The 22,415-nt window shown below is 39.4% G+C and overlaps 2 protein-coding genes across 2 annotated transcripts in view; one reads left to right on the top strand and one right to left on the bottom strand.

Annotated features, from left to right (window-relative positions):
* The window catches only part of LOC118815063 (dystrophin-related protein 2-like), a 55,506-nt gene that overhangs the window by 24,834 nt on the left and 8,257 nt on the right, over positions 1 to 22,415 (bottom strand). The window contains 1 exon segment of the mRNA XM_036580997.1: positions 2,599 to 2,737. Coding sequence (XP_036436890.1) covers positions 2,599 to 2,737 — 139 coding nt within the window.
* sptbn4a (spectrin, beta, non-erythrocytic 4a) overlaps positions 13,081 to 22,415 on the top strand; it is a 32,009-nt gene continuing 22,674 nt past the window's right edge. The window contains exon 1 of the mRNA XM_036580139.1: positions 13,081 to 13,454. Coding sequence (XP_036436032.1) covers positions 13,332 to 13,454 — 123 coding nt within the window. The 5' untranslated portion in view covers positions 13,081 to 13,331. The remainder of the gene's footprint in view (positions 13,455 to 22,415) is intronic.

The following is a 22,415-nucleotide window of genomic DNA, read 5'->3' as shown; positions in this document are numbered from 1 at the left end:
TCTGTATATGCTTATACAATAAACATACATCTGAATGACATCTTAGGAAAACTTCTAATGGTGACACGTTTAACAAAAATAATCTGCTTAATTTTGTACAGGCTAGTGGCTAATAATAGCCACTTATCAATAGTCAGGTCAGTTTATATTCCTGGAAGAGGTCAATTTATATTAAATATCAAATGAGACAAGAAAGAGTGCCAACTATAGTACAATTTCCAAGTCAATATATGCTTCACTGGCTACATCAAAGCCCTTGAATGTGTTGACCAAGTAAAATGATGGACAACAATGGGCTTCATTCACCAGCATCTTGCTTAGTTTCTTCTTAAATGTGTTCCTGAGAAAGGTCTTAAGAAAAAGTCTACGTCAGATTCATGACGTGTTCTTAAACAGCAGAATTGTTTACACCTTGGTGCTCTTGAGTGTGTGTAGATTCTGTTTTTACCCAAGAACAAAGAAAACATTGGTGAATATCAGAATCTTCGTGTAAACTGTGTAAGTGGTTTTTATGAACAAAATTCTTCTTAAGAACAGTTGGTTAATGAGGCCTTTTGTTCTAATACGAAATCTCTACGCTGATGAAGAAGCTAGTCATTACAAACAAACTCCACATCAGCAAAAGAGCTGTTATGGAGTTTCAAAGCAGTTTCAAAATCATGAGGTTTCTTAAATATACTTAAAAATGCCAAAAATCCAAACAAAATAAGAAATTGTTTCATTTCAGAAATATAAAAAGTCATTAATTCAAAAGCTAACATGGTAAGATGCTCCTCTAATAACACTCACAGTTAGGCTTGAAGTTGAATATTTACCAAAATACTGAAAACTGTAAAATTCAAAGTAAAAAAAACAAGCACAAAAGTCAGTATTTAAGCTTCAGCTGCATTAAATTGTACTTGATATGGGACGGTCAATGTGCACCACCGTTAGCTTGGTGCTAACATGACCCTGCAAATCCCATATCGACTGAATCTAACAGCCAGCTGAAATTAGCATTATCATGGCAGGAGTAATCAGGTACTTACAAAAAGAAACAATCCTCACAAAGTGGAAGTTTCTACCTTAAAGTCTGCTTTATACAGACATATCCATACGTTCACATTACAACCATCATTGCTCCAATCTGATTTTTTGCTCAGATCTGACCTCTCTAACATGATGGTTCACAGTCGTGTGGGTAAGTAATTCAAATCTGTCATTAATGTGAACAAACCTGCATCCTGAAATGACCCGCATGTGCACATCCTAATCAGTTACATGAAGTGCAAACAAACTAACCAGTAGAGCAAGCCTTTGCTGCAAAGATAATTTGCTCTCAGCTGTTCATTATTAGAGTGAGGCAAAGGTGAAAACGAGTCAGGTGCGTTGCTTTTGTAGCCTTTTCGGACACTAATTTTAGGTCTGCGCTGCAGCCATGTCAACACTGAATGGTGGCGTGTGCACAGTGAAAAAAAAAACACATGAATTCTCATTAAGGTCGCTTGGCCACAAATCGGATATGTATCTGATCTAAGAGCACATATGAAAGTGGCTCAGGTTGGATTTGAAAAGAACAGATATGTCTATACACACCTCTGCCACTTCAGCCTGATAATGTGAACGTCTGGACATGCTGGTTGCCCAGCATGCCAGCATCTGGTCTATGCTGGTTTTTCTAGAGGGGACTGGCTTGAATATAGTACATTATTGTAGAACCTACAGAAATTCCTTACAGTGCATGTATAATTGTATTTCTATGCATTCCACATGGTTGTGAGCTGAGCTGGACTTTTTTCTTCCTCATCCTCATGTATGAGTCTGATTGTGGATCAGTCTGTGTGAGCAAAGCGGGCATTAAATTCCACATCACTGTAGGCACTTGGAGATATCTGGGAGGCTCTCTGCTTGTTTTAGACGTTCTTAAATAATCAACATAAACACACACACACACACACACACACACACACACACACACACACACACACACACACAAAGCTGAAACCATTAATGTGCTCAGTCAAGTGAATCATTAAATTAATGCCTACAGTCAGACTGAGACGAGCACAAGATGACACCTCTGACTCTAAACACACACACACACACACACACGCACACACACACGCACACACACACACACACACACACACACACACGCACGCACAAATGCACACTGTTTATGCACAAACTTAAACTCTTGAATGCACACAAACCTGACCTTAGTGTCAAAGCACTGGCTTATTTAAAAGGTAATAAGTCCAAGAGTCTTTCTCAAATATAATAAATATGAATTACAAAAGAGCAGCAGATTGGGGGGAAAATGTGGCCTGTACAGATTTGATTTTATTTATTCATTTTATTTTTTTTCCCAACATATTGGAACAACTCAGCCAATAAATAGGAACTGTGCATTAAATTAGCAGAAAATGTCATATTTCATTGTGTTCTCTGTAGAGATTGTGTTCACTTACGTTCACTTAGAAAATCAACATAACCATGTAAATTGACCAGGGGTGCTCAAACTTTTTCACATGACTGTATAAAATATGACCCATATATGTAGAGAGGAGATTTTCTAATCACACATTTCATCACATTCACAAACACACACACTCTTACCGTCTCTCTCGGAGTCTCTGACTGTGCTGCCGTGCTGGAGTGTGTGTGCTGGGTCCCGCAGTGGAGTGTGGGTGGGAGTGTGTACGGATTTCCTGGGTGGTAATCTCGGAGCTGATTCAACAACACCTTTATCCTCACTCTGAAACACAAACACAGAGCGGTAGAGAGCTACACACATCTATATTTGTGTGGTTGGCATGGCTGTTGGAGGTTGCACGACTATTCATTTTTACTGACCAGCAAGTCATTTAAAAAAGTAGTTGATGAGTCATTACTATATTAAAAAAAAAATAATAATAAAATTACAGACGTTTGTGAAAAGTATGATGTTAGTAGCTTGTTAAAAAGGGGTGGGGCAGCAGATGCTGCGGTTTGAGGTGTAAGAGAAGCTGTATTTCAGTAAATTTAATTTTCAGGCACTCTGAATACAGAAGTACACAGACTGTCTGATGTAAACTGCACGCTAAAATCATCACTGCTCTCAGAATCAGAAGGCACTACTGAGTCAGTCTGGAATATTTTTTTTTTTAAATTTTACTTCAGATTATAAAATGGAAGTCCACTCTCTGATTTTGACTGTACTACAATCTCCCACAATGCACTTGTAATATCTAGAGAAGACTGTACATCACTATAACTACTGAGCATATGCCAAAGTTCATTGAGAGTCTCTTGTTATGTTATGTTAATGGTAGCCGTTGAGTCACTGAATACAAAACATATCAGACTCTCTTGACTCTACCCAACAAAATAACAGCAAAACTTTGTTTGAAACTGTACATAGCAGGTAAATAAGATGCTATCAATCTCAAATGTCCAGTTTATGGCTCTGAATCTGGACACTGTGGGAGTAGAATTATAAGGATCTTTTTTGTCAGTTACGAGTTAAGTACATATAGTAAATCATTTAGTGCTGATCTCTGTTGCAGTGGTGAAAAAACAAGTGTATGTTTTAAAACATAAAGGCTTCTTCTTGAAAATTACATACTTAGTTGCTGTTATAAGGTCCTATCTGCTGTCCAATCAGTATGGCTAATAAACATAGGAAGACCAATCAAAACTGGTTGTGAGTATAAGTTTCGAGTTTTGCATTAACAGTTAAACTGCCTGTATTGTGGAGATAAATTAGGTGGATTTAAGGACTGGAAGTGTATGAACACGACTTGTTTTAAGCATGAAAGTAGCCGAGAGCTCAGTATAGGAACAGATAAACACAGTAACAGTTATACAACTCTGAGAACAGCACAGAAAGAGGAGGGAATTCCACCTCATGCTTTTAAGTTCTTAATGGTGCATTGACTCACCTTAATACAAGATTCAAATAAAGTATGTAGGCCTGCCCTCAGCAATTAAATAAGCAAGATCATAACTGCTTAAATCTTTTTTTTTAAAATAAAGCAATTTTACTGATTCAACATAAAAGAGTAAAATTGGCTGAACTTCATCTGTTTTCACATTTACAACTCAGCTCATTAAAGTCAACTGAAGTTGATTTACTAGTGTTGAATTAACTTACGTTGGTCCAGCTTATCTTCCCTGAGTTGGTTTAAAGGTGGTCATTTTGAATACCCATTGAATACTTATACAATAGCAGGTAGAAATCCCATTAGGCTTGGAATGTAAATCATTCTGCCTGTTTGGCTTGATTGACTGTCTGATTAAACATTATTTCATTTTTTCGAAGTTGATAATTTATGTACATTTTAAAAACAAGTCAATTCAATTAATATCAACTTGTTTTCTTAACACCCACAGAGTCAGTTGTGTGTGAGGCTGAGTGTGGTCTCCTACTGCAGCTTCTTCCCACTGCACTGCCTGAACAACGCTTAGCTGAAGCCTATCAGCCTGTCCTACTGCAATTCAAATTCAGCCCACCCATGGATTTGTGGTGCCCACCTAAAATGGCAATCCTGGCGCCAGCACTGACAAAACTCACACAGCTGTTCTCTTACACACTCAGTCCTTCTCACACGCATGCACACACATACACGCACACACACACACACACACACACACACACATGCAAACATACATACAAACACACACAGAAGTTCAGTAAGACAGACTTACCATGATGCTGAAACTTGCATGAAATCCAACTGAACTGCTTAAGAACGCTTAAAACAGAGATAAATGAGCGAGAGAGAGAGAGAAAGAGAGAGCAAGAGGGAACGAGAGAGAGAAAGAACACACACACACACACATACACAGACAGAGAGAAAGAGAGAGAGAGAGAGAGAGAGAGAGAGAGCAGATAGAGAGAGAACAGAGAGAGAAAAAAAGAAATCAGAGCGAGCAGGAGAGAGAGATAGACCAGAAAGTGAAGAATGTTTAAAAAAGAGAAAAATGAGGAACGAAAGAGAGAACAGAGAGAGAAAAAGAGAACAGAGAGTGAGAAAAAGAGCGAGAGAAAGAATGAGAAAAAGAAAACAAACAGCGAGAGAAAGAGAGAAAAAGAGAGATAGAAAGGGAGAGAAAGAGAGAGAGAGAGAGAGAGAGAGAGAGAGAGAGAGAGAGAGAGTGTGTGTAAAGGAAAATTAAAGTGAGATTGAGCCACCGAGGAAGAAAGAGTGACCAAACTTGAGTGCGTCGTCAGGAGAGAGAGAGAAAGTGCATAAATGCAAGAGAGACAATCAGCCGTGGCCTCCAGAGTGTGTGTGTGTGTGTGTGTGTGTGTGTGTGTCTGTGCGCGCTGTGGGGTTGTATGCAGTGAGGGTTCTGCCACATTAGCTCATCCTCATCATCACTGCACATGGCCGACTCTCTGGAGGTTTACATTCACCAGGAAAGAGAGAGAGAGAGACAGAGAGAGAGAGAGAGAGAGAGAGAGAGAGAGAGAGAGAGAGAGAGGGTTAGAGACAGAAAGAGAAAGAGAGAGAGAGAGAGAGAGAGAGCAAACCCAAACAGCAGCCCCGACAAAAGTAAACACAAAGTTAAGACATACAAAAAATGGGTAAGATCATATGCACTAATAATAGCTATTCCTGCCATTTAATCAGCCCACGCAGACTGATCACAGGCCCACCCTATCAAACAGGGAGAGAATATTTTGTCAGATGTGATCTGTTTTCTGTGCTGTCACAATTGTATGGCCAATCAAATTGTTAGACTCTCTGCCAAGCTCAGCCTTATTTTCTCAGCCCTTCAGTTACTGTTTCTAAACGCCATTGCCTCATGCCTTCAGTTCATCATCAGAGCACCAGTGTTTAAATCTGCTGTGGCAGTATGCTTTAGCCTGGGATGATGAGGTTCAGTTTTTAAAGTTTGCTGTGCTGTTTCTGCTCATCTTTTTACATCAGCTGTCTCATTTAAACTGGTTATATTATGTTTGTATCAGTTTGTATCAGGGTAGAACTGTTGGAATAGGTAGGATGATGATGGCAGTGCTGTCAGTAATATCCTGATGTTTTGACATTGCAGGACACAGTGTTCACCAGGTTAGCTTACACACTTTTTCACAGGCCTACTGCCCACAATACAATCAAGAAAGCATCAAGAAAGCCTTCAGATTTTTGCAAATATATTCGTATTTAAGTATTTAATGTATTCATAAATTGCCTAGCATGCTGTGGTATGTGGCATGTCCTATTCTATCTAATCTAATCTAATCATTTGGTATCACCAAAAAACACCAAAAAGGAATTCCACTGATTTTTCAAGTGGTCTCCTTGGTTAAATTGATGAGATCAGAGTCTTTTGCAGTGAAATGGTTCATTGTAGAGAAACTTTACAGTGGTGGTGATAGGAACCAGGGGACTACAACACAAATATAGGAACTTTATTTACTATCGAAAACCACCAATGAACCTACATGTGTCTTCTGAGTTTTTATATGTAACGTTGATGATGGTAAAATAGCAGTAAATCTGAAAATTTGTTTTTCTTTGGGGACTATTTTCCCTTAAAACACCCTGCATGTATCCCTCCACCATAAACAAATTACAAAAAAAAAATGCTTTAGTCCATAACCTGATATCAAAACTATCATAAAACGATGTCTCTGGCATCAGGCAACGTATTCATAACCGTTTCATGTAATAACCTTCTGTGAAGGAGCTTTCAGAGGTGGATGTCTGGTTCCTGTCACCACCACTTTTCTGACTCTAGAACCACACCACAATTCTGACTCTAGAACTCCATTAAGGATAATAAGTTGTACGCTTGATAAAAATATGATAAGAAAATGACAAAAAACTTTTGTTAAGTTGGATTTTTTTACAGTGTTCATGTGTTCATTGACCCACTGATGGCTATTATGACTATGTCCAATAGAGTTTCTCTAACAGGCCTGGACACTTTGATTTAATCTGTGTGGATCTTCTATACAGCACCGCACTCTCTACAGTACATGTGATTATATGAAATGTGAGGGTCCATCCTACTTCTCTGTGACATTTGAGCTCCATGGTACTAAATGATTTACTTCTGAGGCTTGTTAGCATGTTCCGCTCGCCTTTACGCTCGAATGATCTTCATCTTCACTCTTCCTTTACCTCACCCAGCGCTGGAAATGAAGCGAGAGGGTCACACACTGCACTACACTGCTTTAACATGTAGATATATGCAACGCAGGCCGTAAGTAATTGAACAGTGACACAGTTATTGTTTACAACAATGAGTATGTTCATTGGATTAGAAATAAAAGAATGGTTATGAGGTTAAATGCATAATGTTAGCTTTAATTCAAGAGTATTTACATCTGCCTTGGTGGAAGCACATAGGAATCACTTCACTTTTATACTATAGTGCCCAATTTCATGGGGGTAACTGGACAAATGGATAATATTAGGACAAATTAATATAATGTTAAACATGTTTTGTAGGTGAGTCTTTTTGCTTTTGGTTTTGTCTTCAGTCAGTTCAACTTTATTTAGGAAGGTTCAGGTACAGTGACTGAATTACTGGCCAGAAATGAGTTTTCCTATTTTTTGCCCTGAATAACTTCATAGTTGAATGTACTCTAAGAAAGATAGGTTATAAAAAGGGTTTGGAGCAATGCCATAGAAGAACTACTTTCATAACATTTCAATTAATATTCAGAACATTTCATTAAAGATTCTTTAATGCAGTGGTTTTCAAACACATACTCAGGGACTGTGTGACTGTGAGAAACATTTTAAAGTCTCAAGAATGTCAACACAGACAAAAGGTTGTCTACTTTAGAAACCTTTATAGTTGGCACTACCTCCACCATGTTTCACAGATGAGGTAATTTGCTTTGAATCATGAGCAGTTCATTTTTCATTCAACACTTTTCTCTCTCCAGCACTCTGGTAAAAGTAAACCTTCATCTCATCTGTCCTTAAGCAGCTCTACAAGAAGACTTTATGGTCTACTGTGGTCTTCTGTGGTCATGTATGGTCAACTAGGTTTTGACGTTGACAGAGGTGCCCAAACATTTTGTCTGGGGGTGGGGAGGGGGTCAGAGTATAATATTTGTAGTAGTCAAAGGGCCTAAAGGACAAAATAGCTAGTTTGTTAGCTTTATGTTTTTGGGCCTTGTCAGTATATGTAGGGAATAGACCTAGGCCTGATATCTGATAATAATTAGCATTTATTAACTTTCTAGAATGCAAGATTATTGGTTATCACAGCCATGCAAATGCACAACACACACAGTGCAGCTTTGACCTCTTTTCTTTGCTAGCTTTAGCTTATACACTTTTATGCCATTAAATGATTAAATATAAATTGTTGCATGTTACATATTCTCATGTTACATATTCCAATACTGAGAAAATAAACATTTCTTGGTGATAAACTCTTTGATAGATGAGATCTTGCTGGTGCTGTTTCTGTTCTTTAAATGAAGCACACGGAAGTGACTTGAGTGCTAATCATTCGCCTAGTAAAAAAAACTTCAGATGCTAGTGAGTGAGTTATAAAGCTACAAAGTATCATATCTGTATAATCTTACAGCCCATCTGAGCCATCAGGACATTGAAGCTGTATGGAAAAATGCTGAGAATAAATAATAAATACTTAAGAACCTCACCATGTTCTGTACTGTTAACATTAGCGTTCATTGTCCACTTCAGACAAATGAAAAAACAGTTATAAGCAAATTGTACACACTTGCCATTACTTTTAAACAATGGTATAAAAAGCATCACTGTATAATACAACAAACGTTACGACAGCCCGTAACATGTAGCAGGGAGTGTCGAGTTAATTGTAATCTGATGAGGTCAGATGTGAAGTAATGAGGCTGCATGTAAAGTCTCATTAATCTGCAGTGTTTCAGCACCGCGTCGCTATCCAGGCGAATCGTGTCTCTGTTGGAAACGCAATGTCGCCCTCTGGCGGTAAAAAGGGAAAAGCGCCACTTCAAAACTAAGCGCATCTCATTTTGTCCAAAACGAAGAGAATCCTTTGAGTTGTTCGCCATACCAAAACAGCAGTGTTAGCATCTGTCCTGCCAAGGGTGGGCAAAAATTGGCAGCAACCTCTCTCCCTGTCATGGACAATGAGCTGTTCCGTGATGACACAGCTGTGTAAAGCCAGGCTGGAACGAACAAGGCAAGAAAGTGATAATGTACATTATGGAGAGGAGCTTCTTTGGTGTGATGTTCTGGGAGTTGAGACGGAAAATCAAACAAAGTCATCCAAGTGCAGTAAAGACACACAAAATAGGGAGGAGAGCAAATAGTTGAGTCCTGTACAGGCTCAGCAGACTGTAATGCCAGAGTTAATATTAGTGAAGATAGCTATGGTGTTGGGCAAATGAAAAAAACAAAAAAACAAAAACACACAAAGTGTATTTGGATAATTTACTAATTACTCCCTGCAAAAATTAATCTAATTTCTCATTACTTCTGCGCTACTTTGTATCAAACTACCTATACCGGCTATAAAGGCCCAATCCCATTTCTTATTTTTACCTCTACCCCCTTGTTTTCGAGTGTCACCTTGCCTCTTGAAACTGGGTTATAAGGGGTAGTGGTTGAAATCTTCCTCTGTGAAATGGGACCCTCAAATAAAAAGAGCATTAGCGCTGCTCTGTGGGCGACCCTGCCAGTCTGCAGCGATTTTTTGGCCCAATCCCATTTCACCCCTCGCCCCTACCACTTAGTCCTTACCCCTCTGTTTTGCGCGTTCACGTCTAGGTGTAGGGTGTCCTGATTTTTGCTGAGATAGATGGGTCGAGCGAAGTGTTTCGGCAACATGGCCCTCCAAACGGAGTGTTATGAGAAACAACGAAAAACCGGCAAGATGGCTGCGCGAGCGACCAAAGAAACCCACGAATGTGAGAATTTTCTCTGTTAAAAACTATGATAACCACTGTTTTATCTTAGTTTAATGTCATTTCAATGTATTATGTTTCTTTTCTTCATACCAAGCATATAAAATCGGTTGTAGTTTGCTGATGTCTCGGTAGCTAGCTGGCTAAATTTCCCGTTCCACCTTAAATGGTGCAGCAGTTACATTCTGGCACCTCAAGGCTTCAGAACTGCTGCACTATTTAAGGTGGAACGGGAAAATTCGAACAAGAAGCTGGTGAATATCTGACTTCAGCTTCATATCACTGAAGAATTAGGGGTGGGTGATAATAAATCCAAAGACCAAAATAAATACAACTACAGAAGGAAGACGTGTGGCATTTTGAGAACTTGTGTTATATGAAAGCAATAAACAGTCTCTGCACTCTCTACGTGCTCTGTTCTGTCGACAGTTACTTAAGTTCACCACAAGGCGTCGCCATTTGCACACTACAGCCAGCCTGATAAACACATGGCTGCCCTGGTGTGGATGTTACATCATCCCCCTGTTCTTCAGTGTGACACGATTTATGTTGAGGTACACGTGTTAACTGAACACCTGCTGTGTTGAAATCTTACAGTGTCCTTTTGTGGCCAGTTGGACTCACAGAAAACTTGTCGGTGCCTTCGTTTAGCTCAACGCTTAGACTCAACGCTTGTGCATGCGACTCACTAACTTTGAGTTGACGACTCAGAATTTGCAGTTTTTAACAAGAAAAAAAGCCCAACGCTGAGTGGACAGCTGCAGTGCTGAATTAAAACAATTGCGTATTTTAAATGTGCTTTATACATTTTACTAGACTTACTCTGCAATATTGAAACAAGCACCTGCAGTGTTAAATAAACACCCAGTGTATATAAACAACTGCAGTGTTGACCATAGCAATTCACTTTATTCAACATTGTAGGCATTCTATGCAAGTTTCAACCTAAAACTACAGGTGTTCATTCAACACAGCATTTTTTAAAACTTTAGGTGTTTATTTGATGCTGTAGGTGTTTATTTAATATGTTGCGTGCTTATTTAACATTGTAAGTGTTTATTTGATGCTGTGGGTGTTTAGAACATGCTGTAGGTGTTTGTTTGGTGCTGTAGGTGTTTATTTAACACCATAGGTGTTTGTTAGATGCTATAGGTTTTTATGTAATTCTATAGGAGATGATGTGACATTGTTGGTGTTTATTTAACACTGTGGGTTTAACATTGTAGGTTTTTATTTGATGCTGAAAGTGTTTATTTAACAATGTGGGTGTTACTTAATAGTGTAGGTTTTTATTTGATACAATAGATGTTTAATTAACACTGAATGTGTTTATTTGATGCTATAAGTGTTCATTTAACATTTAATGCTGGAGGTGTTTATCTGACGCTAGAGATGTTTATTTGATGCTGTAGGTGTTTAACGTACATGTTTATGGTACAATATTCTAGGTGTTAATATAACACTGTAGGTGTTTGTTTAATATTTGATGCTTTAGGAGTTTAACGGTGTAAGTAGATATTGCTTTGATGCTGAACATGTTTATTTAGTGCTGCAGGTGTTTATTTGATGCTGTAGGTATTTATTTAACACTGTTTATTTTACACTAGCTTTTTTATTTTGAGTTGTAGGTGTTCATTTAACAGTATAGGGTTTATTTAGACAATGCAGCTGTTTACACAATATTAAAGGTGTTTATTTAATACTTGTTAATTCAACACATTAAATCAAATCTAGTCAAGTTTAACTGTATAGCACATTTAATGGATGTTTTAATTCAGCACTGTAGCTGAGCTGAGAGGGGGAGGGGGTCATTACTGTTGGTCCAGTTCGTACTGTCCCTTTAAACTGGAGCAGCTGCACCTCAGAGCCACGTGGACTCTTCACTCAGAGAGGAAATGACCCCTACACACACACACACACACACACACACAAACACACACACAGACACTTCTTCCTCTTTTTCCTCACCCTCTCATATTCTTCCACTCACTCTGTCGTCCTCTATATGTCTTATATGTACATCATCTCTTCCCCTCTGTCTCTCTCCCCCACTCTCTCAGCTCTCCCTCTGTATCTCTTTTCCTCTTTCTCTCTCTCCTTTTCTCTTTCTCATTCTCTCTTCCCTCCCTCTGTCCCCCTTCCTCTCTCACTGTCTTTCCCCTCTGCCCTGTTCTCTCTCTCCCCTGTCTGTCTCTATATTACTTTCCCTCTTTCATTCTCTCTCTCTCTCATCCCTGCGTCCCTCATCCTCCCTCTCTCCCTCTGTCTTCACTCTCTCCCCCTTCCCCACCTCTGTCCCTTTCTTTCTCCTTACCCCTCTACGTTCTCTCTCTCCCTGTTGCTCTCTTCACACCTTTCTGTGTCTTTCTGGTCCCTGCCTCTCTTTCTCCATTGCTATCTCTCTTGCTCTGTCTCCCCCTCCTCTGTCCTTTTCTCCCTCTCCCCTACCTCTCTCTCTCACGCTCTCCCCACCTCTCTGTCCCTTTCTCTCTTTCTCTCTCTCTCTCTTTACCTCTATGTCCCTCTCTCTTCCTCACTCTCACTCCTGCTCTCTCTCCCTCACTAACCCCCCCCCTTCACTGCAGCATTGAGCTGCTCGCTGAACAGAACAGAGGACTGCAGCGTGCTGCACTGGCGTCAAATCGGAGCGTGCGCATGTGTGTGTGTGGTGTGTGTGTACCAACGTCTGCAGACGTTAACATTTATAACCCCCCGTGTGTGAGTGTGTGTGTTTCATTGATATTTGTATTTTTAGATTTTTTAGACCCTAGAAGCTAAACCGCCCCCCCACCACACAGAGCATTGGCTCCTCCCCACCCCACCACCACCACAGCACTGACTCGACAGTGGGACAGCGTAGCGAACGGACGCACCGGAGCTTCCTGACTCCCCCACGCACACGCCTACACACTGGCTTATTTTCAGTTTTTTCCCCCATACGGAATTCCATCACTGTGGGAATATGGTGGTATTTTCCCGGCTGTGGATTTCTCTGGGATGCTGAACGCTCCAGGTTGTTTTTTTGGATACTGCAGCACTGGACTGTAACCTGGAGGGCATGAGGACCCAGCGGTGTCTCTGAGCCACACACACTCACACACACACACGCACACACACACACACACACACCACCGCCGCTGCTGCTGCTGCTGCTGCTGATACTGCCAAGGTGCTGCATGCCTTTCTGAGAGCGATGTGAACGAGAGACACAGAGAGAGAGAGACAGAGAGAGAGAGAGATTTTGATATAAGGAGCGTTGTGTGAGGTGTAGTCCTGGATTGCTGAGATGTGCGTGTGTGTAAGCGTGTGAGTGGGTGCTGGATTGCTCTGGTTCAGGCCTAGCTGTGCGTGTGTGTATGCGTTGGTAGCTGTGAGGTTTTTGTCGCAGCTCAGCTTGTCTCTTATACGACACTGTGTGTGTGTGTGTGTGCTTGTCGTTCCTGGTTTCTGACTGCCCTGTGTGTGTGTGTGTGCGTGTGTGTGTATCAGGATGCTCATGCCTCGCGATGCAGGCCGCGACGAGGCTCAGAAGCTGCACAGGAAATGGATGAAGCACCAGGCCTTCATGGCTGAGCTCGCACACAACAAGGAATGGCTCGCCAAGATTGAACAGGTGAGTCACAGATAGAGAGAGAGAGAGAGAGAGAGAGAGAGAGAGAGATGAAAGAAAAGAATGGAGCAAAAATAAGGAGAGAAAAAGAGTCAGAAATGGTGGAAGACCGGAGGAGGTGAACGAGAGAGAGACACAGAGAGACAGATAAAGAAAGAGAGGAAGGAGAAAAGAACTGAGGAGAAATGAGGGAGTGGAAGAAATGATGGAACGGATTTCTGTGAAGCTGCTTTGTGACAACATCAGTTGTAAAAAGCGCTATACAAATAAATTTGATTTGATTTGATTTGATGGAAGACAGGAGAAGAAGATAGAGAGACAGGAGAAAAAAGGAGAGCAGTAAAGGGGATGGTGTGGGAGAAAAGAAGAAATGAGGAGAGGAGAAGGGAGGAGAGGAGAAGAGTAGAGGGAGGAGAGAGAAAGGGAAAAGAAGAAAAGAAATGGAATGAGAAAATAAGGAGCACAGGATGGAGGACAGGAGGGGTAGATAGAGAGAGAAAGAGTGATAGAAAGACAGGAGAAGGAAAAAAGAAAGGTGAATAAGAGAGGAGCAAATAAGAGAATGGAAGAAAGGATTGGTAGAAAGAGAAAGAAAGACAGATAGAAAGAAAGAGAGAGAGAGAGAGAGGAAAAAATGAGTGGAGCAAAAATAAGGAGAAATAAGAAAGAGTAAGAAATGAAGGAAGACAGGGGGAGGTGAAAGAGAAAGAGGAACAGAGAGAGTGAAAGATAAAGAAAGAGGGGGAAGAGAACAGAGAGGAGCAAAACTGAGGAGAAATAAGGGAGTGCAAGAAGAAGATAGAGAGAGAGGAGAAATGAGAGGAGGAGCAAAAAAAGGAATGAAATGAGAGAAGAGAAGAAGGGAGGGGAGGAGAATTAAGAAGGACTGGAGTAGACAAAAGAAAGAAGCAAAACTAAGGAGAAATAAGGGAGTGCAAGAAGGGATGAAAGACTGGAGGAAAAGATAGAGAGAAAGAGGAGAAAAGAGAGAGGAGCATAAGGGATGGAATAGGAGAAGAGGGGAGAATAAGGGAGGGGAGAAGGGCTCAAGTGGAAAGAAGAGAGCAGAAGAAAAGAAATGGAATGAGAGAATAAGAGAGGAGCACAGGATGGAGGATGGGAGCAGTAGACAGAGAGAGTGATAGAAAGAAAGACAGGAGGAGGAAAAAAGAAGTGAATAAGAGAGGAGCAAATAAAAGAAAGATAGAAATAAAGAGGTATAGAAAGAGGGAGAGATAAATAAGGAAATAAAAGGATGAAAAATGAGAAGACAAAAGAGTGAGAAAGGATGAAAGGCAGAAGGAGCAAAGAGAGAATGGAGAGAGAAAACAGAAAGAGAGGAAAGAAGCAAGTAGAGCAAAAATAAGGACAGATAAGAGAAAAAGAAATGATGGAAGACAGGAGGAGGTGAAAGAGAGAGACAGAGAAAGAGAAAGAAAGGGAGGGAAAAAAAACGAATGGAGAGAAGCAAAACTGAGGGAGTGCAAGAGTGATGGAAGACAGCAGGAAAAGACAGACACAGAGGAGAAAAGAAGAGAGGAGCAAAAGAGATGGAATGGGAGAAGTGTAGAAGGGAGGAGATGAGAGAAGAAGGGAGAAGGACTGATATGGAGAGAAGAGAGCAGATGAAAAGAAATAGAGAGAGAGGAAGAATGACAGATGAGAAGAGAGAAGAGGGGCAAAAGGGATGGAATGGGAGAAGAGAAAAAGGGAGGAGAGGAGAGGAGAGGAGAAATAAAGTAGAGAGAAGAGAGCAGAAGAAAAGAGATGCAAAAGAGATAATAAGAGAGGAGAGGAGAGGAGAGGAGAGAATAAAAGAGGAGCACAGGATGGAGTACAGGAGGGATAGAGAGAGATAGAGTGATAGAGAGAAAAACGGGAGGAGGAAAAAAGAAAGAAGTGAATAAGACAGGAGCAAATAAGAGAATGGAAGAAAATAATGAGTAGAAAAAAATTAAGAAAAATAGAAAGAGAAAAAGATATGTAGAAAGAGGAAGAAAATGAGAGAAAGAGAGAGAGAGAGAGAGAGAGAGAGAGAGAGAGAGGAGAAAATAAATGAGATAATAAGGAAAAATGATGGAATAGGAGAAATAAAAGTGAAAGAAAAGATAGAGAACAGGAAACGAGTAAAAAACAGGAGGAGAGGACAGCAGGATAAATAAAGGGGAGGAAAGCAGAGGAGAGAAAAGGAAAAAAGGAGAAGAGCATTTGGGATGGAATGGAAGAATCAGAGTGTATAATAAAGGATGGAAAGTAGATGAGAAACAAGACAGGAGAAGAGGAGAAGAAAGAGAAGAGAGAATGAGAGGAAAGGTGGAGAATGCTGCTGGAGAACAGGATAAGAGGAAGAAGAAAAAAGGACACGAGAGGAGAGAAGAGGAGTAAAGAAGATGGACTTAGAGTACACTGATGATGGAGGAAGTGATGGGAGACAGGAGGAGAAGAGAAAAAAAGGGAAGTAAACAGGAGAGGATAAAGGAGGAGAAAAGGATGAGAGATGAAAGGAGAAAAGAGGAGAGAAAAGATGAGGTTAGAGAAGATAAGGAGTGATGAAAGAAAACGAGGAATAAAATGGAGGAGAAATGAAGGGAAGAAGAAGAAAGGTGAGAAGAGGAAAGATCAAAAGACTATAGGATGAGAAAAAAGAAAAGAGGAGATAGAAGGAGTAATGAGGAAAGCAAAGGATGCGAGGAGAAAACAGGTGGAGAGGGGAAGGAGAAGGAGAAAAAAGAGAAAAGAAAGAAAAGGAAGATATACTGTGAGACAGAAGGAGAAGGGAATGGAGAGAGAGAGGTAAGCAAAGAGTAGAAAATGAAAACAGAAGAGCAAAAACCATGGAACAGGACAAGTAAAGAGGAGACTGGAGGAGAAGAGAGGAAACAAGAGCATAAAAAGAAGAGAAAAATAAGGAAAAGAAGAAGAGGTAGTGAGAAAAACAGGACCGAAGACAAAAGGAGGATAAAGAAGAGAAGAGAAATAGAAGAACAAAGCTGAGAGGGAAGGAAAAGAAAGGAGAGTGGAGGAGGATAACTGAGAGTAGAGGATGATAGATGAGGAGACAAGCAGAAAAGAGGAGAGGAAAGGAAATGAAAGGAGTGAGAAGGTGGAGAAAAAAGGTAAGAGGAAAAATGAGAGGTGAGGAGAAAGAAGAGACTAGAGAAGAGGAGAGGAGTGAAGAGGAGAGGAAAAGAAGAAAAAAGGAGAGGGAGAAGGAGGAGAGAAAGGAGAGAGAAAAAAAGCGGAGATGAGAAAGGAGGAGAGGAACAGGGAAAGAATGCAAGAGAAGGAGGAAAGGAGAGGAGAGAAAAGATAAGGAGAGATGAAAGGAGGAAGAGAGGAGAGGAAAAAGAGGAAAAGAATGGTCAGGAAATTAGAGGGAATAAGGGCAAGAGAAAAGAAAGGAGGGGGAGCGAAAAGGAGAAGAAGGAAAAGAGAAGGGTGAGAGGAGGAGAATGGAGTGGTAAGTAGAGGAATAGGGGAGAAAAGGAAAGAAGGGAAGATAAGAGGGGAGAGGAAAGAAAGAGAGGAGTTGAGAAGAGAAAGAAGTAGAGGAGAGGAAGAGAAGAGGAAATAATGGAAAATGAAGAGAGGAGAGAAGAGAAATAAAGAAGTAGATACAAGAAAAGAATAGTATGAGAAAAGAGGAGTGTAAAAGAGTGAGACTGAAGACAAAAGAAGACATGAAGAGGAGAGATGAGAAATGAATGAATAAAGGGGGAAGGCAGATGGAGAAAGGGAAAGGATGGAGGTGGATGAGTGCAGGCCAGGTGAGACTGTAGGAGGGGGAGGTGTAGAGGCAGGTAGAGGACAGAGAGAGGACAGATGAAGGACTCATAAAGGAGAGCACTGCTTCATATGCTATGGCAGGATGGAGCTCAGCAGGGCTCTCATAGAAACTGCAGCTACGCCGGCCACAATCAGTAATATACTAATATTACTTCATTAAATATCCTTAAATACTAATATTACTCCATTAAATATCCTTAAATACTAATATTACTCCATTAATATCCTTTAATTATAATAAATCTGAATTAAATATCCCTAAATACTAATTACTCCATTATTATCCTTTAATACTAATAAATCTCAATTAATATCCTTTAATACTAATAAATCTCCATTAAATATCCTTTAATACTAATAAATCTCCATTAATATCCTTTAATACTAATAAATCTCCATTAAATATCCTTAAATACTAATATTACCTAATTAATATCCTTTAATACTAATTCATCTCCATTGCATAACCTAATGTACTAATATTTCTCCATTAACTATCCTTATATACCCATATTTCTCTATTAAAAATCCTTATGTACTAATATTTCTCCATTCTATGCCCTTATGTACTAATATGTCTCCATTAAATACCCTTATGTACTAATATTCCTGTATTAAATACCCTTATGTACTAATATCTCTTCATTAAATACCCTTACATACTAATACATGTCCACTAAATACTCTTATGTACTAATATTCTCCATTAAGTATGGTCATATTCTAATATTTCTCCATTAAATACCCTTCTATAATAATATTTCTCCACTAAATACCCTAATGTTTCTCCATTAAATATCCCTATATACTCATATTTCTCTATTAACAATCCTTATGTACTAAGATTTCTCCATTAAATTCTCTTTTGTACTAAAATGTCTCCACTAAACACCCTTATGTATTAATATTTCTTAATTAAATGCCCTTATATACTAATATTTCCCCATTAAATATCCTTACATCCTGGATTTTGTGCTTAATTGATTACTGATGGTTAATTAAACTGTTGATGTAACTAATTGGCCACCTATCACACGTACCAGTGACTGCAAAATATAGGACAAGAAACTGGATTCGTGCTGCCATGGTTTACTAAGGTTTAATGAAATGTAGCGTACTATGTTTTGTGCGATTTGCTCTAGTATATGCGATATAGCAGTATGCTCCATTTTACTGCTTGCAACAGAATGGCAAAAATTTCTATGAGAGTGCTGCTGAGCTCCGCCCACTTCTAAAGTGGAACGGTTCACATACCAATATAATTTTTTTTCTGTGGAAATGACATACGTCATTTCTGTTTTGCTGGAACGCAGCCAAAGTTGCTTTTCTAAGTTGAACATTTTTGCTAACAGAACTGCTAGAGGGGAATATCCAGTGGATGTGTGTTTAGAATTTATTGCTACCAGTGAAGTATTGATGGAACATATTGCATATGTTCTGCTTAGTAATACAGGGAAACTGTGCCAGATTGAGATATGTATCTGATGGATGTATTTCATTGCTACTAGTCAGGTTTTCTTGGATTCCACTGAACTAGAACAGGGTATGTTCTGGTTAGAACTGCTTATATTGCACTGTATCCATTTGCATGGAGAAACAGTAAAAGATGCAGACCTCTTTATGAAATTTGTAATGGCTGTGATCCAGATTAGCAGAGACCTCAGGATGTATCTTATGATGTATTGAGGTTTTAAGGCACAAGTTTTTTTTGCTAAGATTAACATTTTGGCTAATAGCAATGGGCGTATATTTTTAAAAAAAAAACAAGAACATTTCTCAGGATATTTAAAGGAAGCTGATTCCAGCTCATTTTGCTGTCGTTTCTATGAGGCTGCTAGTAGTGGAACAGAAAGGATGAGCGTGAGGAACAGCTGGAGGTGTGGAGATGGATATGCTGGATTGGAGGTTGGCATAAAGAAGGTATAAAAGAAAAAAGGGAGCAGGTAGAGGAGTAGGAGTGAAAGAAGATGTGAAGGAAGAATGCAAAGGTTTAGGTGGAGAGGGGGAAGAGGGATTGTGGGAATAACGAGGAGCAATGCGCCACAGTGCTGTGCAGTAATGGCCATGCCATACACTCCTGTTCAGTTTTCGCTCACAAAACTAAACCAAAAACTCAATTTGCAGAAACAGTTCACACTGCCAGCTGTAATGGAGACGTGTAAGCCAGTAATGTACTGACTTCTTTTCATGCATAAGCTGTTAATGCTGGTAACTTCCTGGTAATTATACTACGTCTTATACAGGTAAATTGCCATATCTGGTTTACCGGTAGTGCGTAAGGATGTATTATATTTTGTAAGGGTGTATTAGAGTGTGTAAGGGTGTATTAGGGTGTGTAAGGGTGTATTAAATTATGTAGGAGTGTATTAGAGTGTGTAAGGGTGTATTAGGGTGTGTAATGGTCTATTAAAGTGTATAAAGGTACAGTCAAGTAAGTACAGGTGTATTAGTGTGTGTAAGCATGTGTTAGAGTTTGTAATGTTGTCTTAGAGTGAGTGTCTATTAGAGTGTAATGGTCTATTAGAGTGTATAAAAGTACATTCTAATAGACCAAGTGTAAGGATGTATTAAAGTGTTTAAAGGTGTGTTAAAGTGTGTAAGAGTATGTAACAGTGTCTTAGAGTGTGAAATGGTGTATTAGAGTGAAAAGGGTGTGTTAGAGTGTGTAAGGGTATATTGGAATCAGTCAGGGTGTAATTGAGTGTATACAGGTGTATTAGATTGTATAAGAGTGTAGTAGAGTGAGTAAGGGGGTATTAATGTGAGTAAGAGTGTATTAGACTGTGTAAGGTATATTAGAGTAAGTAAGGGTGTATTATAGTGTGTAAGGGTGTATTAGAGTGAGTTAGGATGTATTAGAGTGAGCAAGGTTGAATTAGAGTGTATAAGGGTATATTAAAGTGCATAAGGGTGCATTAGAGTGAGTAAAACAATATTAGCATGCCTAAGCATGTGTTAGAGTGTATAAGGGTGTACTAGATTACAGTATGTAAAGACATGTTGGGATATGTAAGGGTGTATTCGAATTCTATTAGGTTGTGTGAGGGTGTATTAGGGTGTGTAAGGGTGTATTAGGGTATTTAAGGAGTGTGTAATGGTGATTTAGAGTGTATAAGGATGTATTAGAGTGTATAGGGGTGTATTAAAGTGTGTAAATGTGTGTTAAAATGTGTAAAGGTGAATTAGAGTGCTGTAGGATATGTTAGAATGTGTAAGGGTGTACTAGAGTGCATGGGGTGTATCAGAGTGTGTAAAGGTGTTTTAGAGTGAGTAAGGGTGTATTAGAGTGTATAAGGGTATTTTAGATTGCATAAGGGCGCAAGAGAGTGTAAGTGGAATCGAGTGTGTGAGTGAGTGTGTTAGAGTGTGTAAGGGTGTATAGAAGTGCATAAAGGCCTATTAGAGTGCAGACAGGTAAGGGTGTACTACAGTGTGTGGTTTGGAGCAATACTGCCTATTGATCTGCCAGGAATTGCTGTGACAACAACAGGTCAACCCGCGATTCGTTTTGAGTTTAATGCCTGAGATCAGGACACAAATTAACCACATTTCAACAGTCAGAATCAGAGAGTTTGCAGCCCTTGAGACTGATAGTGCACTGTGATTGGTCCTGAGCCTGAAATGCCATGGACAGTGGTGATAACAGTGTTCCTATAACCTGCTGAGCCTTCAGATTTGTACTTTCATGTATCATGACATGTATCACTTAGATACCCAACGTGCTAACGTAAGGCCATGCTAATTGTTTTCAGTGAGTCGTCAGAGGAACATCTGTTGTTAAAGGTTTGTGAAGGTTCTAGAAAGGTTTTCGGTGGTGAGATGAGAAGTATTTATTTATTAATTTGTTTTTTTTAAAAAACTGTATCTGCTTATAAAGATCTTATTGTTTAGTTCCACCTTAATTCCACCTCCAGATTTAGATCATATAACAAGTTTGGTTCATTGTGCTGCTTACATAAGAGCTGTTTGAAATATTAAAAGCTTTTAGCTGAGAATATGCTTGGTGATCATTTCCAATGATGGCAAAACCTCAAAATTTTTTAGTGGTCTTAAACTTTGTTAGCACCTACCTACTACCAGAGCCAGTTTAAGCAGAGCCCAACCACTTCCTTTTCCTTCCTTTTTTCACCAGAGGGTGCCTCCAAGTCCTCAGTGAATGGGTGTGAAAGGAGCTAAATGTCAGTGTGGAAATATTTTATGCTGTCCTGTGTTAAGAAAATTACTGCATTTTTATATAAAAATAATAAGGCATTTGCAAACTGTGCATTTGCACAAAAGCGCCATAGGAACCCATTCATTTTGGACACATGCACCCTCTAGAATTTGACAAACCTTGAAGACATTATTGAGTCTGAGTTCTCCTCATTACAAAATCTCTGCTACTACTTCCATGTAGGCTATACTTTGTATTATATGTTGTGGTATATGCTGTATAGAAAAGTGCCTTTTTATTGTATGTGGAACAGAATAGTTTTTAATGGAGTACTGTTAGTGTAATAGCAAGTATAGCATGGTTCATATGTATTTTGGAAGATTTCTAAAGAGTAATATATCTTGGAAAAGATATTCTATATATGTATCACTCAGGGCCCAATTGGAAATAACATACCTCCAAAAACATTTTGCTAGAATATAGCCAGAATAAGTGTTATAGCTAAGTTAAACATTTTTGCTAATTGCACAGCTAATGGAGATCTTTAAGGGATAATGATAATAATAATACAACACTGTGTCCAAAAAAAGTTGGGACGCTGTGCAAAATGTAAATAAAACAGAATGCAATAATGTGTAAAGCATTTAAACCCTGCATTTATTTGAAAAATAGTACGAAGACAATATTAAAATGGTAATGTTTCGTTTGAAAAATATATGCTAATTTTGAATTTGATGCCAGCAACATGTTTAAAAAAAGTTGGGATGGGACAACAGAAGTCTGGTAAAGTTGTGTAATGCTAAAAAAACAAACTGGTGGTTAATTGGCAACAGGTTAGTAGCATGATAGAGTATAAAAAAGAGTCTTTCAGAAGAAAAGATGGGGAGGGGTTCACCACTGACTGCCCAGTGTAACAATTCAAGAATAACGTTTATGTAAAACAGCAAAGTACTTGGGGATTTCATCATCTGCGGTACATAATGTCTACATTGCAGTACAAAAACCTACATTGGCTTCAGGCCCTC

Source organism: Colossoma macropomum, unplaced genomic scaffold (genome assembly GCF_904425465.1).
Source record: "Colossoma macropomum unplaced genomic scaffold, Colossoma_macropomum, whole genome shotgun sequence".
In the NCBI taxonomy this organism is placed as follows: Eukaryota; Metazoa; Chordata; class Actinopteri; order Characiformes; family Serrasalmidae; genus Colossoma; species Colossoma macropomum.
This window is presented reverse-complemented; position numbering and strand designations above follow the sequence as displayed.